This window comes from Tachysurus fulvidraco, chromosome 7 (genome assembly GCF_022655615.1).
Source record: "Tachysurus fulvidraco isolate hzauxx_2018 chromosome 7, HZAU_PFXX_2.0, whole genome shotgun sequence".
In the NCBI taxonomy this organism is placed as follows: domain Eukaryota; kingdom Metazoa; phylum Chordata; class Actinopteri; order Siluriformes; family Bagridae; genus Tachysurus; species Tachysurus fulvidraco.
Genome location: NC_062524.1, coordinates 11498485 through 11525148, shown reverse-complemented (window position 1 = coordinate 11525148; position 26664 = coordinate 11498485). Strand labels below are relative to the sequence as shown.

The 26664-nt window shown below is 41.1% G+C and overlaps 1 protein-coding gene across 5 annotated transcripts in view; it reads right to left on the bottom strand.

The window, feature by feature from the left end:
- Positions 1–552: 552 nt before the first annotated feature.
- The window catches only part of kmt2ba (lysine (K)-specific methyltransferase 2Ba), a 34523-nt gene continuing 8411 nt past the window's right edge, over positions 553–26664 (bottom strand). Inside the window, exons 3-37 of one of the 5 annotated variants that reach the window (XM_027143873.2) lie at positions 25066–26556; positions 24790–24989; positions 24580–24681; positions 24102–24258; positions 23749–23947; positions 23018–23067; positions 22296–22547; positions 21019–21116; positions 19591–19962; positions 18371–18484; positions 17118–17264; positions 16875–16967; positions 16081–16198; positions 15399–15512; positions 14888–15075; positions 14113–14214; positions 13909–14019; positions 13681–13757; positions 12695–12822; positions 12470–12549; positions 12254–12388; positions 11996–12154; positions 11786–11897; positions 11523–11601; positions 10629–10789; positions 10002–10151; positions 7447–9889; positions 7243–7362; positions 7041–7159; positions 6821–6952; positions 6434–6686; positions 5249–5356; positions 5037–5120; positions 4745–4874; positions 553–2563 (exon numbers count right to left, since the gene is read on the bottom strand). In XM_027143873.2, coding sequence (XP_026999674.2) covers positions 2288–2563; positions 4745–4874; positions 5037–5120; positions 5249–5356; positions 6434–6686; positions 6821–6952; positions 7041–7159; positions 7243–7362; positions 7447–9889; positions 10002–10151; positions 10629–10789; positions 11523–11601; positions 11786–11897; positions 11996–12154; positions 12254–12388; positions 12470–12549; positions 12695–12822; positions 13681–13757; positions 13909–14019; positions 14113–14214; positions 14888–15075; positions 15399–15512; positions 16081–16198; positions 16875–16967; positions 17118–17264; positions 18371–18484; positions 19591–19962; positions 21019–21116; positions 22296–22547; positions 23018–23067; positions 23749–23947; positions 24102–24258; positions 24580–24681; positions 24790–24989; positions 25066–26556 — 8654 coding nt within the window. In that variant the 3' untranslated portion in view covers positions 553–2287. The remainder of the gene's footprint in view (positions 2564–4744; positions 4875–5036; positions 5121–5248; positions 5357–6433; positions 6687–6820; positions 6953–7040; positions 7160–7242; positions 7363–7446; positions 9890–10001; positions 10152–10628; positions 10790–11522; positions 11602–11785; positions 11898–11995; positions 12155–12253; positions 12389–12469; positions 12550–12694; positions 12823–13680; positions 13758–13908; positions 14020–14112; positions 14215–14887; positions 15076–15398; positions 15513–16080; positions 16199–16874; positions 16968–17117; positions 17265–18370; positions 18485–19590; positions 19963–21018; positions 21117–22295; positions 22548–23017; positions 23068–23748; positions 23948–24101; positions 24259–24579; positions 24682–24789; positions 24990–25065; positions 26557–26664) is intronic. The other 4 variants (XM_027143875.2, XM_027143876.2, XM_027143877.2 and 1 more) reach the window with 4 other exon arrangements.

Sequence of the window (26664 nt, the reverse complement as noted above, 5' to 3'; positions counted from 1 at the left end):
TGACAAACTCATACTGGTGATGAAACAGATAGTAGATAAAGTGCATGGTATTGAAGTGCCTATAAGGAGGAGACGTATTGTAAGAAAGCATGTCAAGGTAGTGGCTAAGACTCCAGCTTGCCAATCAGTGACTCCTGCAAGTTGACAGCAGAACTGCAATCTGTATCCTCAGAATTCATCTCGCACTTTTGTACCATGCTCACTAAGAAATTCTATATTTCGTACAAGCCATATAGAGGTAGATGCCGCTGTCCTTCACAGGCTCAATCTGAAGTGCACTTTACGGCTGTCCGTCAAGACCAGGGCTTCTCTTTTTAGTTGTTGGACCTACAGTGAAACTGATTTACTCTTGAGTGTAAGACACAAACATCACTTTAAAATTTAAATTAATACAAACTCTGTTCATACCAGGTCTAGACAACCAGATATATGTCTATAGTCTGATTTCTTGTACTTCTTAAAAAGAGATAACTGGTTGCAGTTATTTTACAAGGTACACAAATATAAAATGCTCATGCACAGTATAAGGCTGTTTAAAAAAATCCCTTTACATTTTGTTTAAAGAGGTTCTTTATTACATTTAGAACATTATAAATAGAAAAGTGCATAAAAAAAAAACATTTCCGGTGTTTGTACAACTATATACAAAAGATTGCCATTGTGCCAAATAAGATGGAAGCAGTTCCTCAAGCTAAATTAATGACTCAATCTTTACTTTTCGTATTTGGGAAAAATGAACAAACAAAAAAACTACAAGTCTGTACACAAATACAAGGACCTGAAGACTGTTGAAAGCAACAAAAAAAATAATTATAATAATATTAATAACCTGCAGTCACATTGCATACATTTAATGCTAGTGTAGAACATGGTAGCAAAGGTTTCCGCTACTGTTCATGGTGTTTCACTAGCCATCACTGGTCATAGCCACTGAGGTAGTAGACTTTCAAAGTCCCTGGTATTACTTACAGAAGAGAGAATTTATTAAAGGAATAATTCATAGCTATAAAGAAGGATGGTTCTCTCTTCAGTTTATGTGTTTGACCTTATTAAAGTACAACAGATGCATGCTTTCGTTTAAGTCTGCTGTGATTGTGCTGGTTACAGCTGGAAGATTTCACAGCTTATGCTAGAAATGTTTCTACATCCAGGGGTTAAATTCTCCAAAAGCACAAGAAAAAAAATATATAAAAACTAGATATTTATTAAAAATTTAAAAGAATGTTTCCAGTGCAGACCACTGAACACCTTCCCTTTATATACACCCCGATTTCTTATAGTTCAAAATAGGGGGTAAAAAATAAACTGTACAGGTATGTGACAGTAAGAAGCTGCAATGAGTCATTACGACTTGAGCTGGCTTGATCTCATACAGTTTGAGCGCAGTAATAATAAGCGAATCAACAATGATGTGCGTTTGTTTTATATATATAAAAAACAAGCAGGGAAAATGACCTTCATTAAAAATGTTTACTCAACCGTGTGTTCTGTGAGAAAGAGTTCTAATAATCCAGCTACTCTCTGATAAAATACAGAGCCACAATGACAAGGTGCGAACGGTGGAGTCTCCAGGTATGGAGACCTCCAGTATCAGTAGCAAGAACAAATTTATTAGATAAAATACTGTTTGTTTTACTCTAAAGCCCTGGTGTATTGAGGTCCAGCAGTATGGCTGTGTGCACTCTAACAAGACTTCAGGAAAATTCACAAGGTACTTTTTTCCCCTTTTTTATAAAAAAAAAAAAAAAAAAAAAAAAAAAAAAAAGGGAAAGCAGTAATAATGAAATACGGACCTAGAGGTAACAAAGAGAACTTTAGATGCAAGAACGGAAATTGAAAACTCAACCACCTTCATAATAATTAAATACTGTTCACACTAGTGGCACGTTAGCTAGTTCACCCTCATCGCCTGACAGTCAACAACCAAAAAGGGTGAAAGCTAGCGAGAGTTTCCTCCAAGCCAGCTACCATATCTTATCGGATGTCATGTTACAGCGCAGCTGAACACACACATTTAGGATAGAGTTCACATGTTGCTCTGATTGACAGAGGACATACTAATGCTCCTCATCACATTCAGACAGCACAGCCATTTTTGAGCTTTTCGGACTCCCAGTCACAGATGGCTGTGGCATAGTCGCTTTCCTGGAGTCTGGATAGAAGAAAAGTCTACCTTGACTACAACTGTGAACAAATAATCTATTAGGTTTTTCTCGACTTTAATCCATCTGTTAATTTCCTGCCTCTTGCCTATGCAGGTGTTTTAGATCCCTTTACTTTAGGGTAGCTAGTTGAGAAAGCGTCTACATCGTCTAGCACCACAGTTACAGTGCAGCTTGTTGCTGGCGTCTTCAATCGGAAATTTGTAGTCATAGGTGAGCTCTTCCCCGCGGTAGATCTTCCTCAGTGCAAAAATGACAATGTGCTTCTGTCCTTCCACGTTTATTACCCTCGAGTAACAGTTCGGCTCACACGAGTGGTTGATGAAACGTGCTGCATTGCCATGCATAGTGGCATCCACTACCTCAAAGTCATCAATGCGAAACATGTAGCAGCCAATGCCCTAAAGAGAGAGAGATGGAGAGAGAGAGAGAGACAGAGTATAAAGGGATAAACTTTAATGCTACATTCACATACAGCAGATGATTCATTATGAATGATGAATGATTACAGGAGATGATTCATTTTCATCGATTGCTGTAGACGTCTTGTGAGCATTGTTGACTAGATGTGGGTGTGTCAAGTGTAGGGCTGTAGCTATCGAATATTTCAGTAATTGAGTATTCTACCGAAAATTTCCTTGATTAATCGAGCAATCGGATAAAATGTATTTTTTGCTTAATTAAAGAGCAATAAGGGGGCACGGTGGCTTAGTGGTTAGCACGTTCGCCTCACACCTCCAGAGTTGGGGGTTCGATTCCCGCCTCCGCCTTGTGTGTGTGGAGTTTCCATGTTCTCCCCGTGCCTCGGGGGTTTCCTCCGGGTACTCCAGTTTCCTCCCCAGTCCAAAGACATGCATGGTATGTTGATTGGCATCTCTGGAAAATTGTCCGTAGTGTGTGAGTGAATGAGTGCGTGTGTGTGCGTGTGCCCTGCGATGGGTTGGCACTCCGTCCAGGGTGTATCCTGCCTTGATGCCCGATGACGCCTGAGATAGGCATAGGCTCCCTGTGACCCGAGAAGTCAGATAAGCAGTAGAAAATGAATGAATGAATAAAGAGCAATATTAAATATACAAGAGAAAATAAGACCTGTCTCTTAAAATGAACAACTAATTGGTTTCCTTTTTCAGAAAAATCAAGCATCGCATTAGTTCTGGCAGGCCACGTCGTCAAGCTGCATCAGCTGTTCATGATGCGCACCAATCCTTTAAATTCCCATTCATTGAGCCGCTTTCTAGCGCATCGCTGCTGCTGTGATTTAAACTCCTTCCTCCAATCCCAACTCCACCTTGCCGGAACGGACAGCGCCTGGATTTTTGCCCAGAACAGAACCATACTGCCAACACTAACTGTATGCATATCATCTAATAAATCCTCATTTGACAAAGTGGTCCTGACTCAAATAAACTTATTTTTTTAAATGCATAGTATGCAATGCATACAACGATATTTTCTATCAAAAATAAACATTTAGATATTACCCGTTGTTTCTGTACTTGTACTGTGAACAATGACAAAGTTGAATGAAAGGAATTAAATACATTTAAGTGCCAAACATTCTGGGTTTTAAATAAAACCGTTTTCTGAGATGCAAAAAAATAAATTACTTTCAAATTACTTTTTTAAAGTATCAAAACTAAGGCATACATTAAAATAATAATAATAATAATAATAATAATAATAATAATAATACAAAAATACTGCCTTCAAGTCATGCAACTTAACTTTCAGAACTAAAAGTTTTAAAATCTACAGCTCAGGAATAACATAAGCCTTTACTGTCTTCCTGAAATGCTTTGTGGTATTTAAGAGGCAAAATATATATATATATTAATCAGAATATAAAACTCTCTCAACGTGTGTGCGCTTTAAAATCTTTAAAGGAGCATGTGATTGCATTGAAGAAAGGTAAACATATCAACATGCTCAGAACTGGGGCTTGCCCTGCGTTTTGAAGCAATGTTTCCTTTGATTTTCTGTCATTTTCTCCTGTTTGTTTCTTCCCTTTGCTCATTACCATCGCACGCATCGCACAAATCAAAAGACCGCTAATAACTCCTCGCATCTCCTTCCGCTTTGACGTAAGCGCGGTTGTCACTCACACACAAAATAATTGCACAAGAACGTGACGTGAGCTTTAAAATGAATTAAACGAGGTTTCGAGGCAGAGGAATTTGCCTCAAATAATTTTTGTAGTCGAGTTACTCGAATTACTCGAGGAATCGTTTCAGCCCTAGTCAAGTGCCATGAATAATGTAACTTTATGCAAATAAAATCAACAAGTTTAGCAACTACCAAGGGGAGTGGGGACAGTAGCACACATGTGACCCATGACATTGAGCTTCTTCATCTCTCATGATATGCACTGATAAATCTTATATAAAATCTATATAAAATGCTAAATCTCCCGACAACACTAACTAATTTTGGAACGCTCCTTGCACCACCCACTGATAAACGCTATGACAACCTTTATTACTACTGACGACTTTCACCGACTGGTGACTCGATGCATGTGAGAATGATGTTTACACGTGAGAAGCAGAAAAATACATGAGCATAAAAATGGACATCTTTCATACCTTACTGCTGTAATAGTTCTCCCGCTTGTCAGTCAGGACTGAACGAATTACATTTCCAGCATACTCAATCACCATCTCTCCAGCTTCTATGGTGCGTTTGCAGAAAAGACCACGACCATGAATGGCAGATCTATAAATAAATAAATAAATAAATAAGCAAGCAAGCAAGCAAGCCTTTTTGTTTCATGTACAACATCATAGGGGTACGAGTGAGCATCTTGATATCAATTTGAATTTCATCACATATTCTATAACCGCTTAAAGGAGTGAACCGGACATGTGGCGGCTTTACCTATAAACGCCAACAGCTTCTTTAGATGTTTTCTCAAGATGTCTGAACCTCATTGCCATCGGCAACTCCGTGCTGGTTGCACGTCTAAAATGGTTTGGAAATGAAAACATACCTAAATTAATTATCTTCACAAACATCAAAGGCATTTCCATGCAAAATAAATTGGAAAAAAACAAAACAAAACAAAAAAAACACTGCAGATGCCAACTGACCTGCTGCATTTGAGCTTGACTTCATCCTCGTCTTCATCACACGGCCTGCTCTCAGGAAGCTGACGATGTTGTGAGGCCAAAAAGTTAAACATGTCAAATGTGTTTTTTCTGCAGAAAAGGAAACAAAAATTTGTTATTGACGTATGCATCAGAAGATGGGTCCATGATAAATCTTATATGCAAAGAACACCAAAACCTAGTAAGAGCTCAACTGACATCATGAGAGAAGGAGCAGTGAAAAAGCTGTTGCCTCTATATGTACACCTATAAGGTAATTATACCAGTATTATATAATAAAACCTGCTTAGTATTTAGAAATAAACATAAAAAAAGCCAGAAAATAAGCCTCGAGTCCATGAACATGGAGTAATGACCCTTAACATTCAGACCCTTAAAGGCGGGGTGCACAAGGTTTCAAAAAAGCTTCTGAAAACTGAGTCGGGCTGACGAACAAAACAAACGTGTAGTCAATGAGCAGAAAGGGGCATGTCTTGTCAATATATGCTGCAGAGAGAGTGTTCAGTACGCATGTGTGACATAAGCAATTACATGGCGGATAAAAACGAAAAGAGAAAAAAGGCTTACGATAAGGCATGAAGTAGGACCCGTGTTAATATAGGATCATATTTCCAGCGCTGGAAAGAACTGAAAGTCTTGCACGTGGAACGGAGCTAAACCTTCCACGGTACAACATACAGTACTACAAAAACACATTTGACCTGTATTACCATAGTATAACTCATTGAGTCCATTCATTGATAAAAATATCCCCTTGGCCAGCTGCCCCAGCAGATTCCCCAAAACTGCCTGGGTTACACATGTACGTGTGGGGCGAAGCTATCAAAACAGGGGTGACACCCATTTGGGTTAAGGGCGTATTTGTTTAGGCTTGTTTATGTCAACATCGGCTTTCAAACATTGTGCGCCCCCCACCTTTAACATTCAGACCCTGGATATTCAAACCCGCGATCTTTAGATACATCTCAGACAGATGCATAAACCTCCAAAATGAGTCTAAGCTTGGATCTAAATTTGCTAGACAATAGTTGAAAATAGTTTGTAGCCAAAGAATCTCAAAGAATTGTGACTCTTGCCAGAATTTTCTTGCCACTGTATACATACACACACCAGTCATAGCAGTACATCCACACCCTCAAATGACCTCTTTTACAGGATTATAAATACCTTGAATAGAATTCAGCACGAGCGCAGCCGCTAGGGTTTAACGGTAGCGCTTCCTCAGCGTTTTCTTGCTGGTGGAAACGGAAGCGATGGTTGGAACACTGTGATGCCCCCTGCAGCTGCTCTAGCAAGAACATCACGGCGTCATGAATGACACCCAGCACCCAGGAACCACTTATTCTAGCCAGAGGCAGCTGCTCAAGCCTGTAGGCTGTCCGTGCCTCTTGGACACCATCCACCACTGCCTTCCAAGCCACTAAAAGCAGTTGAGAAAGGAGAAAAAAATGTCTGTACATATACTCTTCTAATGCAAATTACAAATTAAATTAATTATTTACCCAGAATGCATCAGCATCGGGCAAAACTGGAAGTGCAAAACAAGTCTGTTACCCTCTATGCTATCTGCCTCCACACTGAAGCCATCATCACTAGTAATTCTGAACAGCAGATGAGGTTTATCCTGACCGGAACACGAATCCCTGTCGTTCTTAAATGGTGATGAATCCTCGTCTGAACTCCATCCTGAGATGAAAAGGGGGTAAAAAAATTAATTATTTAGGAATGATTAAGAATAAATGAATTACGATACAAAGCTCTGTTTCAACCGTACCTGAACAGGGGGTCCAGTCGGACAAATCACTGTTTCTGGAGCCGACCCATTCTTGAGTTTTGTCTTGGTGGCTTTCGCTATCCTGTACTTCACTGGGTTTACATTCCTTTGGAATAATTCTATAAAAAAGCAAACAGACTGAAGTTGGTCTAGAGACATGAACGGTAGGGTTTGTAAAAGTGTGTATAAATTAATAGCACACCTTTTAATTTCAGATTCTTTGGCTTCATTACTCTTTGGTTCACAAAGATTTTTAGCTTCCGGCGGATTAAAATGCAGCACCTCCTTAATGGTTGGGGCTTTGATACGGACACCTATTGATCTACAATTGAGGAAGGACATGACATGATTTGTATGGCTTCAGGACAACAGTACATGTTTACTTCTTGGTAACAGTCTGACTAACCTGTTTAGCTCATCCTGAGGGGTGAGAACTGCTGGCTCCAAGGAGGTGGTCTTGCATTGTTTTAAGCCAGTTCGTTCTGATACTGATGACACCCTCTTGACCCTGACCTGAGGCCTCAAATGCGGCAGAGTGTCGGGCGTAGTTTGCAGGTGCAACCCTGGAAACTGTTTAACCACATTATTAGACTCGGGTGACTGTAGCTTATTAAGATATGGGGGGAACTGGAATTTGGAAGGACTAAGCCCAGAAGGGTTTGCCATATCCCTATGGCTTGCCATGGCTCTCTCAATTATTGCCTGGGCATCTTCCCCTTGGATCCTTTCTAACTCGGATGTACTTGGCACTGATACATTCGTGAGCTTTACGCCACCGGTTCCTTTCATAGGTATACTGCTGTTTGTTTGCCCTTCTGAAGAATTCTGTGGTAATCTCCTGATCAAAACTTTAGTTGAAGGTGCTGCACCATTGGTGTATACCACATGTGTAGTATTACCTTGGCTGAGGCTTGCTTGTGGCATCGAGGTCACCATGATTCTGGGTACAGTTCTATGAACGAGGTTATGACTGTGGATGATCTTAGCAATCTGGCTAATTTGGCTGTAAGAAGGTGAATTAGCACTAGGCATCTGGAAACTATTGGTCTGTGGGTCTTTTACTAATATTTGACCAGAGCGGTTGACAAGCAAAACTTGTGGGCTAGTCATTGTACTAGTCACATTTGTTTTAGCAGTGGCAGGAATTCGAATGGCAAGAGGTCGGTTCTTTGTTGTATCCTTGTGCCGAGAGTCCAGACCATTTATTATAACTGGAGAGGAAGTGACAACATGGTTTCTTTGTGGAAAAACTGAAAGAGTAGATGCAGTGGAAACGTTATTAAAAGGTAAAGCCAGAGACGAGACAGCAGGTACAGCCATTTTGACTACTCTGTGTTGTGTAAGAGGCTGTGGAATAATAAATCGTCTAGGAGGGGCTGGACTAGATGTGATGATTGTCACTTTTTCAACATTGCCCGTAGAAGGTGGTTCTGAAAGTACAATCTTCTCTGGTCCTTTCTCATTACTGCACAATTTTGAGGAATCACACACATTTACTGAGCCTCCATGTTGAGCAGAGATTAAATCGTCACTAGCCGGATCCAGCACCACCTCGTTCAAGTGATCCAGAGGCTCGCTGTGCATTAGAATGTCATGTCCGGCAAGATCACTGCTTGTGTCAAACACTGGGTTAGTTGACATCATTAAATCCTTCATAGATGTACCTTCTTGTGGTGCGAATTCCTCGGCGATGGATTCCCCAATGTCATAATTTTTTTGTAAGAATGCTGATCCTGGACATTTATCCAACACATCTTGCTCTTTGACTACATGAAAGGATTCCTTCACAAAGGACTCAGCTTTGCCAGTGAACTCTACCCTGCTCCCGGCGGCCTTCCCTACAGAAGCACTGTCCTTCGGTGTATCATAACTATTTCCTACTTCCTGAGTATTGTCATCCCCACTGGCTTCACCTGCCTCACTTTCTGAATTGTTGTCTGCTCCATCCAGCTGAGAGATTGACATTAACCCTGTCTGTGCAGAATCCTTAGCAGAATCACAGACTACTACTGTGCGAGAGAAATTAAAGTAATGATCGGAGTCTTCGTTAGTCGAGTCTTGTTCCATTAGCTCTTCAGCAGCTGAAAGACTAGAAAAATCCTTTATTCTAGAGTTACATCTACTGGCACCTGCACTTGAAACTTGATTTTCATCAAGCAAGCCATTTCCTTCGATCAATAAACCCTGTCCCTGTTCAGCCACTTCTGCTCCACTGCCATGCTGACCAAAGTGCAAGGCCACATTCTCATTTAGCAGGGCCTCATCAAATTCAAGTTTTTCATTCAACACCGAGGCAACGGCTACATCTGTGTCAGCATCGAACTGTGTAGAGAGCAACTCTTGGTCTGAGGACAGTGGCACTGGGTCATCATCATTTATAACTGCAATCATGGAAATGGCCTCCTCTGGCATTCCAGCAGCATCTTCGGGCTCTAAAGAGGCAGAGAAATCTTGAGGTACTTCTGCAGACTCTTGTGGTGCTACCTTTAAATGCTGCTGAATCTTTGGAGAGTGACATGGTGACAAGACAAAAGTTGATGGGGGGCTCGCAACTGTACCTTGCCGAGGGGAGTAAGCCGAAGTAGCACCAGAAGGAGAGGAAGGAGGGCGGCCCCTGCGGCGAGGTGACACAGAGCTAGCGGGGTTGTCATGAGCTCCAAGTGGAGAGACAGGCGAGCTAAATGGGAGCGATCTGGGGTGAAGACCAACACCTGAAGATATTTTCAATGACCCAGAGGGGGATGTATGAGGGGGTGAGGCATTTCGGCTACGTAAGGAAATCCTTCTTGACCGGCGTGTTTCATCAAGGTCACTGATGGTCAGGATGTGATGGGAAGTGGATACTGTCCCTATGGATGGGGAAACATGTACATGTTTACATATTCATATAAAAAGCACAATACACTATAATATATACCGTAATACATTTTATTTTACTGTTAGCTTAGAAGGAAAACACACCTGGTGAAGGCAATGGTCTGAATGTCCCACCAGCTGGTCTCCTGTTTAGAGGATGGCTAGGAGTTTTAGATCCTGTTCCTGAGTCCAGTTTGGAGTTGGGAGAAGGGGTGCCTGGGTTGAGCTTCATTTCAAGACCAGCGTCTATGGAGACTATATGTAAGGAACAAATATATCTGGTAATAAATATGTGAAGGTTTGCAATTGTTTAAGTTATGGTCAATAGTGGGTATCAAAACACTGATAATGAAGAGCAGTAAAACTAAATCTACAAAAATATCTATATTAAACTGCAGCTGTCATGTCCTAAAAATGTCTTCTTTTTTTATTTTCAAGATAAAACAAACAAAAAAGGACTTTTGTAGTCTTCTTGTTGGTATACAACAAACATGTCCAACACAACAGACTAGAACAAAAACATGGAATACATTTCTTATTTCTGAGTTACCAATAGGTGATGTCCATTAAATGTAGATCATTTTTCATTGATTTGTCCAGGCAATTCAATACTAAAATTATCTCCCTTTACATCAGTGCTAATCTAATTCAGAAGAAAAGAGAAGAGAAGAGAAGAGAAGAGAAGAGAAGAGAAGAGAAGAGAAGATAAATAAAGTCAAGCAATTAACTCACCTTCATCTTGTTTCGGGCTGTGTGCAATAGTGCAGTTCTCTCCCTGGTTTTGTGCTAGATATGGCATTTTCCTTAGTGATGAAGGGTGTGCATCTGTCACACTAAAAGTGTACTTGCATGGCTTACGTGGGTTGAACGTGCTCCAGTACCACCGAGTGCACCTAAAAAGACACCAAACAACTTCTGAAAAGGGTTTTAAAATTCTCTTGTTTTTAAATCTCTAAATGTTCTTGCCCCGCCCTACATTTCTGAGCTGTTACACCCTTATAGACCCACCCGTTCTCTCAGGTCAGCTGATCAACTGCTCCTGAATATGCCCAAAACAAAACGAAAGCTTAGAGGGGACCACGCCTTTGCTGTAGTAGCTCCTAAAATGTGGAATGATCTGCCACTGCCCATTAGACAGGCCTCTTCACTGTCTTCTTTCAAATCGCTTCTTAGAACCCACCTTTTCTCCTTGGCCTTTGACACCTGATTTGGACATTTTGTTTCTTAGTTTGTTTTTCTGTCTTGTATGAGTTGGGTATTTTATGTTTATACATTCTTCTGTACAGCACTTTGGTCAACTTTGGTTGTTTTTAAAGTGCTTTATAAATAAAGTTTGATTGATTGAAAAGTACTGCTTGGTCTCAAGATATTTAAATAAACAAACAAACAAACAAATAAATAAGAAGTCTGAAGATTTATTAGACAAACACCTTGAAATAAAAAAAAAATTGGCTCAACTGTATAAAAGGTAACATGTATCTGGATCACAGACATGTTTTTGCACTTCCTTTAATATTACACTACAGATGTAATTCATTTCACACAGTATGCACATAAATATGCATGGTAGTTCTTGTTAAAATGTTGTACAAAGCAACGGAATTAATGTTAAAATAAATTACTTACTGGTAACCCACAGGATACAATTTTCCTGCGTTTGTAGATAACTCAGTGAGCACACCCAATCTGTGTATTTGTAAAGAGCCTGTACGGGAATAAAGAAATGAGATTACAATATGTGAGGGCTGCTCAGAAAAACCTCTCTCATGCACTTAAGCTGCTACTAACGCAGGTTTACTGTCCAAGCGACTAATGTACTCGCCACAGTGGAAGTGGCACATGACTTATCAGCTTCTAACTAAGATTAAAATCCTACTGGTTATACATACCAATCATAACATTAATGGAGTCTGGTTCCAAGCCTGTTAGAAACTTTCTTCGAAGGTTAATGCCTTCAAAATCTACATAAACTCGTCTGAGGACCTCAAATACGTTTATCACCTATGAAAGACAGATTTGTTATTTTAAATGCACAGAACTTGAGAGTGTAGGACAGGAATGAAGAGAAAAAAGAAATTTTTTTTTGCTCAACACTAAACCTTGTTGCTGATGAGATCATGGTGTTTGTAACAGTAGACCTTCTTATCGGCCTGAAAGACGCAATGGCTGGCACGAGCACACATGAAGTGGTAATTACTCTGACAAGAAGAGAGACAGCAGCCCACGGTTGCCCCGGCATGGCTACACCGCTCGCAACGCTGCAAAGAAACGAGATCACGCACTGTAACAACAGTTCTTTCGGTGCGGAATGCAGCCAATTAAAAGGAAAAAACTATTTGATAGAAATTTGTCCTCACCATGAAGCGTCCTCTTGCTACAGCACTGTGCACATGCAACAGTGCACCCTTGACTTCCTGAACCTCAGCAGACCAGATGCAGCAGTTTACATGAGCCCACTCATTTTGGCCCAAGTACAGCAACCTGCCTGCATCCTATAGACACACTTATTAGACAGCTGCATACAGAGGACATATAATAATAATATTTACCAATGACAAATAGGTCGAACTTACAGTGGGTTTGGCATCACCCCGCTGCTGACAAAGAGAACAGTGTCTTTCATCTACACCACGTCGGTTAGCGTTCTGAGGATCTGTAAATCAATAAGACACAAATACATAAAAATGAAGTCTTAATGAAAACCAAGCAGGAGTCACACCAGATTTCCCTGTAAGTAATTTATACAATTAAAAAACAACCAAGCTCGAAACAGTCTACAACACAACACTGACTCTTACCTTTTCTCTGTGCATTAAATTGAAGGTTTCCCTGGTTTTTGTTTGCCATGCTGTGGTTGTGCTCCTCCAACCACTGGGCATAACTGTGCTCTTCAGATGGTGGGATTATCGCATCTGGGAGCATACGACTGTGAAACAAAGAAAATTTTATCAAAAATGTAGAATTGGACTTGTACAACCTACTCATGTAGAGTCCATTTTGTGCTTAGACCAGGGGTCGGCAACCTGAAACACTCAAAAGTGCCATTTGGACCCGTTTCCCACAGAAAAAAAACAGGGAGCCACAAAACCCATTTGACATCTAAAATGAAGATAAAGCTGCATATATCTTTTTTTTTACCACGTTTTTTTCGCAAGTCAGCAGTTATGACGCATATTTGTTTATTGGGGATGCCGCTATTTTATAAAATATGATAATCTAGATCTTGATTAAGAAAAGAAGAAAGAAAATTATTTTGCCAAAGACGGCTTCAGATTAAAAGAGTAATAAATATAAAGAGATATTAATGAAATATTCTATATATAAAATATAAATTACATCAAATTACAAAAGTGCAAAAGGTGCAAAAAGATGCTAGGGGATTAAGAAAATACCGCACATGGCCATATTAACGTATATATTGTACTTATGGTGCGCTCTGTTCCCTACTGTAGAGGGAGGTGTTAGAGTTTGAAGGCCATTTGTAAGAAAGCCCTCCTTTGGATGTCTTCGTTTATAGAAAGGTTTCATGAAGGGTGCCAATGCTTCTGTACCTGACTATATGCCTTAGCACAAGGGCCCAAATTATAAGAATCATAAAATAAGTTAATCAGGAGACATAACCAATAGAAATACAGTGTTTATACACGGCTTTGTATGTATGATAAAATAGTATATGATGAATCGGACATCCATTTAATCTCATTTCTGTACTTTAACGGCAATATCTGATGTTTATAACCACTTATTATTATTTTATTTTTTTCACACTGGAAACAGAAGATACCTTGGCAATTCTTTCATTACAGGTCTCCATACTTTAGGGTCCTGACCGTTGAACCACGTAAACGTTTGCTCCAGTAACTGCAAACACAATTCGACAATAAGTTCACATTTCATGGAAAATGACGTAAATAAAATGTATGATTTCATGATAGCCATTTTAAGAACTTAAATTTCTACTAATAGAATCATTAACGTTCGCCTGAATAAATATTTGTGTCATTAATTTTACTTTAATATAGAACGCTTTGGCCTGAGCAGTTGGCCTCTGTTCTTCTGGAAGTGCTTCTTCTTGCTGTAGCTGCTTTAGTAGTAGAGTCACCACATCCTCGTGAAACACAGTCTGTTCAAACGAAACAGAATCATTGAACCACATTTTATGAATTCAGCAATACCGCATGTAGCTCATTAATGTGCAAAAGTTTAACGGACTCACCAATGAAGTGTACGAGCCTTCTTCGAACTTCCTTCTCACAGCATGAAGATCACAAACCACCTTCCTACGTTTTATACCGGCAGCGTCAGAACAGGCTTCACACTGGTTTAGAGAACACAAATGCATATTAATGATTCAGCTCAACAATTCAACAACCCCTAGCTCAAATGACAGACACAGGTGCTGTAGCTCTCTCGCTCCCCTGATTACTTTATGTACATCTGCAGGATTTTATATAAGACATTTACAAGATAGCACTTCAGAGCTAAAACATCTCTGTGTGTCAGGTCCAAACTGGACTGAAAATGACTTGCGACTTCCTGCACAGCGACATTAAACACACTAAAGTGCTGTTTCTCTTTTTAAACAATGCAGTCATTGTGAAGAGCTGCATCTGAAGAGACACATCTGGCCATATATCACTGTATTAGCTAGAGGCAGGGGTTTACAAAGTAAGAAATAAAAAAAAAAATAAAAAAAAAAAAAAAAAAAGTACTATATGTACAGGGCACATGAGAGAGCACACGAGGGAGAGAGAGCGAGAGAGCATACGAGGGAGAGAGAGCGAGAGAGCACATGGGGGGGCACACGGAGAGAGAGAGCAAGAGAGAGAGAGAGACACAGAGAGAGAGAGAGACACACACACACACACACAGAGAGAGAGAGCATGAGAGAGAGAGAGAGAGAGACACAGAGAGAGAGAGACACACAGAGAGAGAGACAGACACACACACACACAGAGAGAGAGAGCAAGAGTGAGAGAAAGAGCGCTTACCTCTGAGCATTTCTGGAGGTGACTGGTGGTCAGTGAGCTCATCAAACTATTCAGGATATTTTCTAGACCATTGTGCAGGACAGTCTGCACCACCTCCTGCCAGCCACTAGGGAAGTTTTTACAGCAGGCTGCACAGGAGAACACCAAACTCTTCCCCCTCAACCTCTTCAGAATCTCATGCAAGTCATCTGATGGGAACGAGGAGAATTAATAATGAGAACATATATATTATTGTATGTATTACACTCCTGTCCATGAGTAAAAGAAAGACAAAAGAGCAAAGACTGAAAAATACACCCAGATGTGGATGTCTCATATTTGGGTATAAAGCATAAAAAGCAGCTGTATACTGAATTCAAAAATTTTAATACTTGTGGTTCAAATAGCATTCAAAAACCTGCATTCACACCCTTAACACTTACCACCAGCATTTAAAGTCAACACAGCCTTATTGTGGCTTTATTGCACCATAAACTAATGTCTGACACTTAGCAAGCACAGAGACACTAACCTGTAAGTCCCTCACACTTGGGATGAACCCAGTGGGCACATCGAGCACACTGCATCATTTTCATGTCGAATTCATGCTCGGGATAGCACTTCAGACACACCGTGCAAAAGTTTCCTGCAAAATTGTAATCAAAGAGACACAATATTACTAAAATATAAGACTACATTTGTGGTGTGTGTGTGTTGGGGTCGTGGGGGGACATGTACAATGAATCAGTTCTAATAGATAAACAATGTTCACACACAGTAAAAACCTACCTATGATGTAAGAAAAGTCCTTATTGAAAGTAAAAGGAAAATAGACAGTTTGCTGTAGGAACTTACCGAGAACAAAATAAAATTATTTGCATGTGTATGATTACTATTAACATTCCTCCAGCTGTATTTACTCTAATATTTCCACTTGACATTGTCAGCAATATCCTGCTACTGGTCTCTGTCTCTATCTCCATGTCTATCTGCCTCCATCTTTTTCCATCAATATCCATCCGTCCATCTTTGTCTCTGTCCCTCTCTGACTCTACTTCTCTTCCTGTACATCAATATCTCTATCTATCCGAAACCATCTATCAATCTCTCTCTACATATATTTGTATATATAAAAAAGATGTGATTATCTTTTGTCAGTAATAGTGCACAGGGTAGCAGGTGTAGTGTTTTTTCACAGTTTGTTAAGTTAGTACCTTGTTTGTGGAGGTTACAGCAGTCAGGGCAAAGATCAAGCTCATGATTCCAAGACGTGCTCCAAGCCTTTCCTGGCGTCACCCCACAGCTTTTACACCGAATACACAACATACATACCTACACAAACAATTCACATTTACAAGAAAGAAATTAGATATGTATGCATACACAAACACACAATTATTTCCATAGCAACAGCTTATACACACTGACGCTTTCAGGCTAGCGGTTTTTGTCTAAACGGAGAAGGTTCACACGATAATTTGGTCACGTGAAAGCTGCCATGTGAAGAAAGAGACACAGTGTGGTACTGAACCCCAGTAGGAGGTGGTGTGAGTTCGGTTACACTGAAACTCTGCCAATTGTTCTCTACTTGCTCAGGAACTAAAGAAACCGGAGTGTGTGTGTTTTACCCAAGGATGTGGCAGGGGATCGTAGTTGGACACAGAAGAGAAACTAAAATACATTACTGCTAATAACACCAAAAATACTCATTAATAAAGCAAAAATTTGGCAAGATGCACGGAGATGTGTTCTCCGTGCATCTTTGTGACGATGGAAGATAATCACTTAGCACCGGGGCTCAATAGAAACAAGTGAATCTGAAACCAGACCAATGCTGCAGAGCACTGGGAAAAATATCACTCAGACTCTTCCATAACCATAAAAATACAGAATGTGGTGAATATAATTTCTGAATGAATGTCTGGTGGCAGCACTTTGTAACTGGAAAGTCTTCAGGAACATAAGGAAGGATTTGGCTTTCTGCCGTCTCTGTAAAATGTGTACTTACCCAGGGTGCACTACATTTTCCAGGTTTGGGATATGTGGGTCCTAGACATGACGGGTGGTAGCAGTAAAAACACTTTCTACATTGCAGAACCGGCTACAGGAGAGAAACAAAAACAAACAAGTACAAAGCTGAAAGTATTAACATTCAAATCCAAAGTAAATACCAAGAAACAAAGTTTTTCTCCATGGTCATAGGCAGTGGGGACTAAAATCAGAATTCAGTAACAGCAAGTGATGTTTGTACCTTTCCCTGTTTCCCCTTACGCCCACAGACGTGGCAGAATTTGCAACGCCTGCAGCACCAGTTCTGCTTATTTTCATTCTGTGGACGATCATCGACTGGGAGGCAGAAGCGATGGAAGGGCTCACAGCACATCTGACAATATATCATCTGAAATAACAGTTGAGCTATTAAATACCACCAGTGCTCAGTCTTTATGTGAGCAAAAATAAATAAATAAATTTGCACAATTCTACACCATTTTGTAAAAAAAAACTGGTGTACGATATATCCATGTTGAATGTATGTTTCAACATTTAAAATAAAAATCAGCGTATTCTGCTAAAGCTAGCACTGCCTCATTAAAGGTGGGGTCTCTGTTGTTTGAAAGCCAATGTTGACATTTGAAATCACCAAAACAAACACGCTTTATCCCAAATGGGTCCCACCCCTATATTGATAGCTCCGCCCAAACATACATACGCAACCCAGGCAAATAATGGAAAGAAATGTGTCTATCATAGCTGAAGGGAAGAACAATACGATTGCAGATAAACAAACGAGCAAAAATGACACACAAGCATAATCATGTAAAGGACGGCATATATTAGTTCTGTGAAACAAAGCAAAACCAACGTAACTCACCTATCGAGATGGAAAAAAGCGCCTCAGCGTCTTAAGTAAAGTTGGCCGCATATTCACAGATTGGAGTTTCCTGAGTCAATAACTCCTGCGCTAAATACTGTTACTAGCAAAATGCAGTTGTAGCTGCCTCTCTACATTACTACGATAGAGAAGAGATGTTATTTGTGTAGTAGCAGTGTTTAGCTCAGGAGTTATTGACTCTGGAAACTCCAATCTCTGAATATGCGGCCAACTTCCCGCTCCTTCAGTTCTCTCCAGCGCTGGAAAGCTGATCCTATATTAACACGGGTCCTACTTCTTGCCTTATCGTAAGCCTTTCTTCGCTTTCTTTCTTTGTTTTTATTCTCCATGTCAATGCTAAAACCACTTTCTACTAAGATCACACATGCTACTTTCTACTAATGAACACTCTCTCCATCTATATTGACAAGACCTGCCCCTTTCTGCTCATTGGCTACAAGTTTGTTTTGATTTTTGTTTTGTTTGTCGTCCCAACTCAGATTTCTGAAGCATTTCTCAAACAACTGAGACCCCACCTTTAAATGCGTTTGATGTCATTCTATATTTACTGGGAAACGACTTTAAACATCACTGCAAATTAAACATGGATTTACACAGTTCTACACCCTTACATTGTGATGGCCTTTACTGGCACACAGCAGACACAAACACTCCACTGTGATTGGAACAGACGTGAGGACACTTAGGCCCCCCATCGCCCAGACATTCTGAATATTACAGTCCTCCTAGAAAAGAAAAGAGAAACACACAGCAAGTGTGAGATTTAATAGAATAGAAGCCTTTATCATCACACATACATTAGAACACAGTGAAATTATCTCTTCGAATATCCCAACTTCGGGAGGTTGGGGTCGGAGCTCCGGGTCGACCGCGATACAGCACCGCTAGAGCAATGGGGGCTAAAAGCCTTTATCAAGGGCCCAACATTGGCAGCTTGGCAGGGCTGAGGCTTGAACTCTGATCCTCCGTTCAAAAACCCAGAGCCTTAAACTCTTGAGCCAGCGCTACCTTTCTCAGACGTAGTTTCAGGTAAATCAAAAGACACGGTTGAGCTGATCAACAGTTTTAAAAATCACAGCTCGGTCAGACTTCAGACTTTTTTTTGCAATACAACTTAAGTGTGACTTAACTTGTCTCTTTCTATTAAAGCTACCTATAACCCATTAAAAAGTGAGCTGTGCTGTTCAGAAACAAAAAGGTTTTAGAAAAGAAAGTAATACTACAGTGTGTCTAATTACATTGTGTAACTGTTGCCGTTATGCAGATTACTTAAAAAAAAAATTAGTTATGAGGCCATCCTTAAAAATATTCTTGTTTGCCGTAACTCGACCGACCCTGTCAATTTAGGACCGACTCAAATTCTTCTTTTTTTTTTTTTTTTTTTTTTAACAACCGACTTGCCGGTTGTAAATTTTCATTAAGACCGACCTTTTTTTTTTACTCTTCAGTAAACAAAATGTTCACAAAATGCTCAAAAAATTAATTAAAAACAGCTAGACACTGCTTTAACTTGGCACGAAGTTCTGGAAAAACTGCCCAGCATCAAAATGAGATTTGCAATGATGCGCCCAAAGGCACGGGTTGAAGACCCAGTAAGTGACGTCACAATATGCTAATTTGTTTAAAGTCATACCTACATAATCACCATCACCAAAATTATACTTTTTTTTTTTTTTACAGTGAAACTTACCTACCTACCGACCCTTTTTTTTTTTAAACTGTTACTGCAAACCAAAATATTTTTAAGGATGGCCTGAATTTAAAAAAAAAGCAAGCTTTCACTTGGATTGTGAGCTAATGGTAGTCCCCAAGTCAAGGTTGAAACACTGACCTTAAAGTCGACCCGGATTTTGTGCGCTGGCTCCAGTGTTGGTCGTTCCCGATATGCAAATCCTTTGGCCAGTGTGGCCAGGACGCTGGGGGGCATGTGCTCCATTGAGCTCTGGGAATGAGGAAGACAGGGGTCAGTAAGGGGTTGCTGCACAGCTCCCTTCTTCACAACCCGCTTTTCTCTATCCGCCTCCTCTTCTTGTGCTGTTTTGTCATCAGGCTGGGAAGTTACAGCCACCGAAGACAGCTCTGCAGCTCGCACCATGCTAGGTGGTAGTCTATGCAGCCGCAGCTGGAACCTCAGCCTGAGCTTTACAGATGGAATTCCTGTGTCTGAGTGCTCCGGGACCTTTGAGGTAGGGCAACTCTGGAGCTGGGAGAGTGGGAGAGCGAGGAGGAAAAGGAGGTGGGGAGCATTATAGTCGGACTGCATCATGACAACTGCAGCAAAGAAGAGCAGCCAAGCAAGAGGAGGAGGAGGAGGAGAAGCAGGAGGAAGGAGAAAATGACCACTGGTACCCTCTCCCAAGACAAGAAAGAAGAACAGAAGGGTGCAGAAGTGGTGCTGTTCACAATATATAACCCAGGCATTACAGATTGCATTTTACACCCTGGGTTATTACACTGTAGCTGTGGATAAAAGCCAGAAACATTCACACATTTCCAAGGAAGCATAAAATGAGAAAACCAACGACTCAATTTCTTAACTGGGGCAGAACACTTACCATAAAACATCCATAACACTAAATGACCAAAGGTCTGTGGTCACCTAACCAAACCACACTCATATGTGCTTGTTATAATAGCCTCTAGTGTTCTGGGAAGACTTTGGGGTTTGCCCTTGATCTCACTGATGCCCAAGAGGGTTCAGTGCAGGACACTCAGAGTTCTTCACTCCAACCTTCACACACCATGTCTTCATGGAGCTCTGTTTTTTGTGTACAGGGGAATTGCCATAATGGAACAGGGTTCGAGTCTCTGAGTTCCAGTGAAGATTATCTGCAATGCTGCATCCCAAAACGACCATCCAGCCAATTGTATGCTTCAAACATCAGACTGCGGCACCAGTTTGTGCTTGTGCTGGTAAGGTGTCTGCACAGTGTATAATCAGAGTGGAGTGCCCTTGTATTCACTTTGAGACTGAGCTAATTAACCACAAAGGTTCTTTAGCCAAGGGTTCCAATCATTTTGGAGCAAAAAGTAAACACCCGATATGATAACTGATCATCAAAAATAAGAAAGAAACTCACAACTTTTCATTTACTGAAAATGTCCAACCTCAAAATTTAGACCAAATGACTTTTTCCAGTCCCAAGGAACAGTGACTGTTAACGGAAATAAAAAGCTCTACAATAAAAAAAGCTTCTCTCTTACCGACATTATGATGGGTACCAAATTGTAATTAAAACACCTTTAAATATAAAAATACCTTATTACTTCGACGTCGTCCCCACAGTCCTCTCGGTAGTCCAGGCCTTGGTGATTTCACCACCTCATCGTGTGCGGCAGGTTGTGTAACAGTATCTACTGGACAAAGAAAAGAAAAAAACATTAAACATATAACAGGACCTTTGCTTACATTTATATTTTATGGAGAGACTCAAACCTGCCACAGGATACTGGTATAAACATGCCCAACACTAAAAACATCACACCTATTTGAGCCTGTTGAACATCCCATTACAAATTCATGGGTATTTACTGTATACGGAGTTCCCCATTTTGGAGCTTTCTAAGAAATTTCGTTATGTGTCTGTTGGAATCTGTGCTCATTCAGTAAAAAAAAAAATTAAAAGTGTGCATTCAGGTGCAGTACACTTGGCAATGTGTTTAGTAACTTTAGGCTTGTATGAAGTTGCACTGTTATGGTACTTGACCTTATGTTGTCTCCAGACACAGTTTGGAAGGCTGGAGTGTTGATGCAATAGAAAAAAAGACCACTTTTTAACTCTTAACCCACACAAATCTACCAGGCTGAAGCATGTAATGTTTCATTGATGATATGCTAGAATCTTGAAGCTTCTACTAACAGGGGACCAGGAAAGATCTAGCAGGGGACGTATTCAACTGGACACTGAACGTCTATATGCACCTGAGTAAAGGACGGGGCTTAAACACCTAAATGCACTCATTAGGAAGAGTTTCTTTCCCCCTTAGCTTGTGTGCATCACTTGACAGCATCACCGCAGGCCTTCTTGCTTATAACTTGAGTCTTAATAGGAAGAAAACCAACATAACCACACAATGGAGTCACATTTTAAACACAAAATAAGCTACAGAAGTGCTTTATTTTGTTAGGGAAAAAAATTTTTTTTGTGAAAGTTGAGCCCTGCACTAACACTACAGTAAAGACCAGAGATAACCAAAACAGAGTCCACAGATTCATCGTGAAAAATTGTGGCTTTGCCAAATAAATTCAGGGATACAAAAATAAATAATAATTCTAAAACTAATTAAAATTTTCTCTGGTAGTAAAAGATATTAATACAATTATGTAACATTACATCACGTCACATATGTCAGAAATACTTGCAAAATACAACTTTTTCCAGCACTCGTTCATGTTAATTACAAATGCTGATAATTTAATAAAAACTGTTTGTGACAAATGAACAGAGATATAAATGGAGAAGAGGGTCAGACCTGAGACGACTATTCTAGCTCACAATTCTGGTTTTCAATGACAAAACAATACTGAATTCATACCATCAGCTTTAACACTTGGTTCACTACTGCATTGCTCCTTTGCTATGTCTTCACCAGAAGCATCGGGGTCAGTCGAGTCGGACTCTAAAAGGTCTCTGAAGGATCGTCGTGGAACCTGCCGCCTAGGCTGCCTGCGGACGGAGCTCAGTGCGTTAGAGCTTAGCTCGTCTACTGTGCAATCTGCCTCGCCGCCTTCCTCTTCGCCACTGTATGCAGCGGCTTGGGCGTGCATACCCCGTCGCTTCATCTGAACTGCGAAAAAACAGAATCCGTCAAATGAAAGGTCAAAAATGGGGATGGGGGTACAGACTTGTGACAAAAAGGTATGAGAAAGATGATTGCAAGATTACAATTTACTACTAACACATTTTTATAGGCGCTTTTCTAGTTACTCAAGGTCATCATACAAATTCAAACAAGTAAAAAATAATCGTAGTAAACAACAATTAAAATAGTATTAAAAACAGATATCTAACACTTAAACATAAGGAGATTTAAGATCATGTAGAATCAGCAGAACAATGGAGAAGTGACAGAAATCTCTAGAGCTCTGTGATCCAAGATATTTTCAATACTGTACCAGTATTGATATATATAAAATTTGATCACAAAATATATCCACTGGTACAGTATTGAAAATATCTTGGATCACAGAGCTCTAGAGATTTCTGTCACTTCTCCATTGTTCCTTATGATTGGCGTATCATTTTAAACAGCCATACCTTTCATCCGTCTCATTTTGTTCTCTTCAATCTTTAAGCATTTCCTGTAGCTGTAGAAAACAGAAAAGATTAGATTTGAGGTATCGTTTTAAGGCTTTTTTCTTTTAAATGAAATTCGCATGAAACCTTTTGAAACTCAGTGTATAGCTTCTTGGCAATTGCACAAAATAAATAAATAAATATATTGCAGATCCATGTATCCATGGTACTCAATACCAATACAGGTAACCCAGGCGATATTAAAAACCTTAATATTGCAGGTTTTATGTTAATGCTTTAAATGATAATTGGATATTTATGAAATAAATCTTGCTTTAAATAGCTATCAGAATGAAAACTGTTCAAGATACAACAGCAAGATCAAATGAAATGACCTTACACATCAGAATAAAAAAATCGTCAAAATGAAAAGCAGCTTGACGTAAAAGGTTGGATTTCACGTTCATTCAGACGTTTGCATGTCTTAAATTTGAGGTCATTGTTAATAAGAAAAACAAACTCATCTGAGCGACCGAACTCTTACATTTACATTTACGGCATTTAGCAGACACCCTTATCCAGAGTGACTTACAACTGAGCAACTGAGGGTTAAGGGCCTTGCTCAGGGGCCCAGCAGTGGCAGCTTGGTGGACCAGGGGTTCGAACCCATGATCTTCCGATCAGTAACCCAACACCTTAGCCACTGAGCTAGGGTTAGCCACTGAGCTACCACATCCCTCTTCTCCACTTACATGCAGCTCTGACGTTTCTTGTTCGGTCCTCCGTATTTTGGTTTATCCAGACAGAACACACAGGTCCCACAGTCCTCTTCCCGACAACAGCCCTTGCAGCTGGAGCAGCGTCTCTGTCGCAGACCGAAAGCTTTGTGCTTATTCGCTGGCCTTTGTTCAACTGAGTCAGCGCTTTCTGTCTCTGAATGAGAACAGAGATCTTGAAAAAGAAGAAGAAAAAAAATCCCTCATCAATTACTCCTCCCAGTGAGAATTAACAGGGTAGAATTTTAACTTAAAACCAAACTAACTGCACACTGATTAAAATTTATATATCAGACTAAAATGATGGAGAGAATGAGGGTTTTGTTTACCCTCTGTGTCTTGTGAGGGTGCGATGCCTTCTCTCTCATGTAAAGGCAGAGCACTCAGTCTGGGGATATCTTCAGGTATCATGGCACGAGGCTGTCCAAGTGCCACTGCCGCTGCTCGGCACACGTGCTTTATGCGTGGTCCTCCGACCGGCTGTCCCTGTAGACAAGAAGTGTACACAATGCCTCAGTTCTAATGATACTTAGCTAACACGTCATGCAGCACCACGGCAACAAAAAGAAAAACATACCGCCCCGCCCTCCCTCACCCTCGCCCGTCCCAGACCTCCCTCACCCTCGCAGGCGCCCGTCCCAGACCTCCCTCAGACACGCAGGCGCCCGTCTCAGACCTCCCTCACCTTCGCAGACACCCGTCCCGCCCTCCCTCAGCACTCCCAGACAGAGAGCACAGCGACGTATGAAACTAATTTGTTTTTTCATTGTTTCCTGGATTATCAAATAACAGGCTAATGAAACCCACCTGAGGAACCTCTTCCTTGTCCGCCTTGACCAATCGAGGTCTCCCCCTCCTTTTCATGCTCATGACCCCACCATCTCCAATTCGAACTGTGCCAGACATCAGCTGCAAAATACAGACAGCGGCATAAACACCGATCATTTCCAACACCCATGTTGTTTTTAGTTTTCTAATGTAATAAAAGAAGCACATGACACCCGAGCTAATGCTTACTTGAGCCGTCTTCATCTGTTTCTGCTGGTCAATTTTAATTAGCTGCACCTTGGCCCTCTTCAGCAGGTGAAGCATTCTCTTGTTAGCCCCAGAGATGTTGACTTTGTGAAAAGAACTTCCCTGTGCCAGCACCACCTCAGACTTCGCAGCATCCGTACTTTGTACGTCAGTAGCAGGTGGCTCGTTGTCGGTTTTCTCTGCTAGTAAAAAAATAAGTGTTGTAAGGCTGCAAACGTGCTCAAAAGCAATCATCATCATAAGTATCATAATCCTTACCATCTGCTTTATTTTCAATTCCTTTGACAGTCGAAAGTGCAGACTGACCGATCACCTGATCATCGTGTATGGCTACTTTATGTACAACTCCTGAACAGTTCAGATCAGCGATCTTGATATCAGGGCTCCAGGTCTCAGATTTCTTCAGCTCTCCAGATCCTGGAGATTCGCCTTCACCATGCCTCTCACATTCTTCTTTTTCACCAGAGGCTTTGAACCGTGTGCTGACCAGCCGCTGCTCTTTCCTCTGAGTCAAGCTTGCCGTAAGCATCTTTAAACGCTCATAGATTTTCAGAGGAGTGGAATCATACGCCGTTCTCCCCACTTTCTTTCGGGGACCTCCAGTCAGGCCACTGGGTTTCCATCCCACAAACTTTCCGACGAAGCTCTCCTCATCGTTACTTAGCGTCCTTTTGCTTCCGATCTTTTGTTTGCTCCCAAGCTTTGGGGTTTGGGAAAGGTTTGCTTCCTCAGAGTCACTGTAAGGCTCATCCTCATGATGCTCAGGTTGAACAGGTTTCTTTCCCAGCAGTCCAGACATGCTTTCATCGTCCATGAACCTTTTCGGTACCCTTATCACCCGGGACGGTCGACTACTAATCACGCTATCCGTGAGTCCCTGCTGACTATCAGCCTGTGCTGGTGGTTCCTGCGACTGCTCCTGATTCACCACCGCTTCTACCGATTCATAGGTGTAACAGACAAGCTTCCTCCTTTTTCTGGGGATCCTACCCTCAGCTGATGACGGGGCCTTCCTCGTTTTGAGCAGCGCCACCTGCTCTGGCTTCTTACGATACCCGTATAAACATCTGCGCCTCTTTATGGGACGAAGAGATAATTTGGGAGAATGTGGACCACTGTCTTTCGCTGGTGTGCTTTCAATCCCATCAGGAGAGACTGCATTCTCCGGTTCCTCTTCTTCCTCCCGAGAGGCAGTCAGAGCATTGCGGACTTTCTGCTGTTTGGCATGAGGTCCTTGAGACACAGGAGCATCTTGGTCAATAGCACTCGTTGCTTTCTCCTGCGTCCTTCCTGATCTGTTGGTCCTTGCGTACCCGCTCCGGGATCCTCTGCCGAAATTCTCACCCAGACCCTTTTTGGAATCTCTTCTTCTACGCTTAATTAGCGTTAAATTCCATAAAACTTTCCTTTGTCTCCTCTGACCTGAACGTCTCTGCCTCTTTTCCATTCGTTCAGCACCTGTGCCCGGCTCATCCACCGTCTCAGCTTCTACACCTCCGTTTTCTTCTTCATGCGAGATCTCAGTCCCTTTCTCCTTATCGGACCGTTTGCCTCGACCGCGACGCCAAGCTGCTTCCCTCTGCAGATTTTTTTTAGCCTTCATTGGGGGGGCCAGTTTAACGACTAGTTTGGGTCTCCCTACGTTTCGCTCATGTTTCTCTGACGGAAGCGCTCTCTCTCGTTCTGCAGTCTCCTGCACTTCAAGAAGTGGTTTCTCCATTGAGAATGAGGACGATCGAACAGAACGTTCTAGCAAAAGGCAAAAAAAGAAAACTAGTACCTTTTCCTTAGTATCATCTATCCAAAATGCACAGGAATTCAGACCAAAAAATAATTAATAGCTTTAAACGTCCTGTA